General features: G+C 38.8%; 1 protein-coding gene across 1 annotated transcript in view; it reads left to right on the top strand.

Moving 5' to 3' along the window:
- The window catches only part of TEFM (transcription elongation factor, mitochondrial), a 16,830-nt gene extending 14,230 nt beyond the window's left edge, over positions 1–2,600 (top strand). The window contains exons 3-4 of the mRNA XM_003797215.3: positions 722–871; positions 1,926–2,600. Coding sequence (XP_003797263.1) covers positions 722–871; positions 1,926–2,363 — 588 coding nt within the window. The 3' untranslated portion in view covers positions 2,364–2,600. The remainder of the gene's footprint in view (positions 1–721; positions 872–1,925) is intronic.
- Positions 2,601–3,335: the final 735 nt, after the last annotated feature.

Genomic DNA, 3,335 nt, shown 5'->3' with positions numbered 1-3,335 from the left:
AAAAAAAAAAAAAAAAAACAGCTCTCAGATAAGGCCTTTCCAGTTTGCAAACTCACTGCTGCTGTGCTTACAGCTGCCAGCGGGATTAGACAGAACAAACACAGGCAACTACTTGCCAGTTCTCCACTGCTTTTGTCCTCCTCATGGGGTCCAGAAGTCTCTCGCTGACTTCCCTTCACCAAAGGGATGTTTCTGGGCAGATCCCACTGGCCAGAGATGCCTGGAGTCTTCTCTCCCCAGTCTTCGTGCCCAGTTGCAAGGAAGCTGTTACTCGGCCACCATCTTGTTCCCACCTGGTTATCTTTTAATGATAATAACTCCTGCATTTCTTTAACAATTCTCAGTTCACAAGCTAAATAAGTATGTATTCCTTAAACAAGTTAAGGATTATGAGTTTGTAGATTAGGTTTTGTGTCTATGTTAAAGCGTTTACACTTGGCTGGATGAGGTGACTCATACCTTGAATCTGAACACTTTGAGACCAGTGTCAGCAACATAGTGAGACCCCATCTCTACAAATAAAATACTTAGCTGGGTGTGGTGGTGCATGCCTGTGGTCCCCAGCTATTGAGGAGGCTGAGGCAAGAACTCTTGAGCCCAGGAGTTTGAGGTTGAAGTGAGCTATGATGATGTCACTGCACTCTAGTTCAGGTGATGGAGTAAGACCCTGTCTCCAAAAACAAAAATTTAAACTTGTAATTAAACCAGCCTTTTCTTTTAGGCAGTTAAAAGTATCGTATCTATTGTTTTTGGTACTCGAAGAATTGCCTGGGTTCACCTTGATCATAAATTGACAGTGCTGGATTGGCAGCAAAGTGACCATTGGAAATTACCGAGCAGAACATACCCGGCATCAGTCTATTTAGAAGAGGTAAGGCAGATGCATCTCCAAATACCTATCTGCTATCGCTCCTTGTATAGTTTAATTTTCTAGTCCCAAAAGAAATGTAGTAAAAAATTTCTTAATGGTAAATACTTAGTACCCTGCCTATTGTTTTCCATCACCTTTGATTTTTAAAAAACTAAGTCATTCTTCAGTTAGTTCAAGAAATGCCTTATGTGTCAAAGGAAGATGCTGACAAAGTCAGTGGTAAAGTATATCATTCCAAATGTTCCAGAACATCACTATATTTATAAAGTTTATTTAAAAAAATGCTTTCCCACTGTCTCCTTTCAGTCTTCAAAACCTTGTGAAATGAAGGCTCACAGTGGCTCACGCCTATAATCCTAGCACTCTGGAAGGCTGAGGCGGGTGGGGTGCCTGAGCTCATGAGTTCGAGACTAGCTTGAGCCAGAGTGAGACTCTGTCTCTAAAAATAGTTGGGTATTGTGGCGGGCCACTATAGTCCCAGCTACTTGACAGGCTGAGGCAGGAGAATTGCTTGAGCCTAAGATTTTGAGGATGTTGTGAGCTATGATGTCATGGCACTCTACTATGGGTGACAAAGTGAGACAGAGTCACACACATACACACAAAAACAATCTTGTGAAATGGGCAGGAATTATTACATTGATTATATATATGAAAACTGTGGTTCAGTCAAGCATTTGATGTTTAGCCAGTTGGAGAGATGATTGATTCTTGGTTATTCTAACCCTAGAAATGGTTTAAACGTTAATAAAATATCTTTAAGTCTTCTAATCTAAAGGACAATGTACAACTTTAGAAATTATGAAGCTCATTTTTCACATGAAGAAACTGGTACTTAGAGAGACTAAACAGCTTAGCTTAGCCTGTTCCTGATAGAACTATGACCAGAACTTGGCTGCCTGTAAAATGCTTCTGAAGTTATTTCAGAATTGTTAAAAGCAATATAAGTTACCTCATTACAGTATTTTAAAGTAGAAGTGGAACAGAGAGGAGACCCAAACATAAAACTTAATGTATTATTTCTGCTCACTTACTTTGTCTTTTTTTTTTAAAGATTTCATCAGTCATTTCAAAGATGCCTAAAGCAGATTTCTATGTTCTGGAAAAAACAGCACTTTCCATTCAGAACTCATCTCTGTTTCCTATACTGTTACATTTCCACATCACGGAAGCCATGCTGTATGCCTTATTAAATAAAACTTTTGCCCAGGATGGGCAGCATCAGGTGCTGAGCATGAATCGAAATGCAGTGGGGAGGCACTTTGAACTGATGATCGGTGGCTCCCGAAGTAGTGGAAAAGACCTCGTAAAGCAATTCCTCTCTGAGTCTGTATTGAAGGCAGATCCTCGGGTGGTCTTCCCAGCAGATAAAGTAGTCCTCTACAGACAGATGTTTTCATCTACTGAAGCACAAAGAGTAGAAGAGTTATATGATTCATTATTACAAGCTGTTGCCTTCTATGAATTAGCAGTTTTTGATGTTAAGTGTTAGAATTCTGAGGCTGCCCTCAGAATAAGTTAATGTTATATTAACTTATTAGCCCCAAAGTTGTATGTAAAATCAACTATTTTGAATATCCATGTTAATGGAGAAGAAAACATGAGTGTTTTTTTAGATGTTTAAATCTGACTTTCAGCTATTGAATACACAGAGCCAATTCCAAATCAATAAATATTTTGAAATGCTACACCTTTCAGGTTTTAGTGCTAATAAAATACCCCCCAAATAGCCAAAATAAGAAACAAAGTTATTTCCCTTTAAAAGCAAATATTATGGGTGGCGTCTGTGGCTCAAAGGAGTAGGGTGCTGGCCTTATATGCCAGAGGTGGCAGGTTCAAACCTAGCCCCGGCCAAAATGCAAAAAAAAAAAAAAGCAAATATCATCTGTACTAAGACTCGCATTATTCATTATTATGCTGTTAAAGTAAGGAATAATGATTTTTGTGTGTGGTCTTCATCATGAGAATAAAGCTAAAGACAAATGACGACACAACTTGTAGAATCCTCTTATTCTCCAGGTAGAATGTGGTTTGCTGTACTGCCTCCAAAAGACAGTTTTCATCCGTTAAATCTATTAACCCCAGGACAAACAAGATTTTTCTAATAGGCTCATTTTTTAACTCTTAATATTTTACTTGACGATCTTTTGATAAAAGTAGCACTTAATTTTTCCCTATACCGCTCCATTTTTCCATTATGTTTGCCTTAGTTCAGACCCTTACCCATACCTCCTATCCTGAACCCATGTCTCTTTGATGTCAAAGTATTAAACCTTTTCTTTAATCCAGAACTGAAATATGCTTGTTGGAAAAAAATTCAAATGATGAAGCCAGGTGTGGTGGCTCATGTCTACAACCCTAGCACTCTGGGAGACTTGAGGCAGGAGGACCCCTTGAGCTCTGGAGTTCAAAACTAGCCTAAGCAAGCTCAAGAACCCTTCCCTACTAAAAATAAAAAAAATTA

This window comes from Otolemur garnettii, unplaced genomic scaffold (assembly GCF_000181295.1).
Source record: "Otolemur garnettii isolate 467f Iridium unplaced genomic scaffold, OtoGar3 scaffold00112, whole genome shotgun sequence".
NCBI lineage: Eukaryota > Metazoa > Chordata > Mammalia > Primates > Galagidae > Otolemur > Otolemur garnettii.
This window is presented reverse-complemented; position numbering and strand designations above follow the sequence as displayed.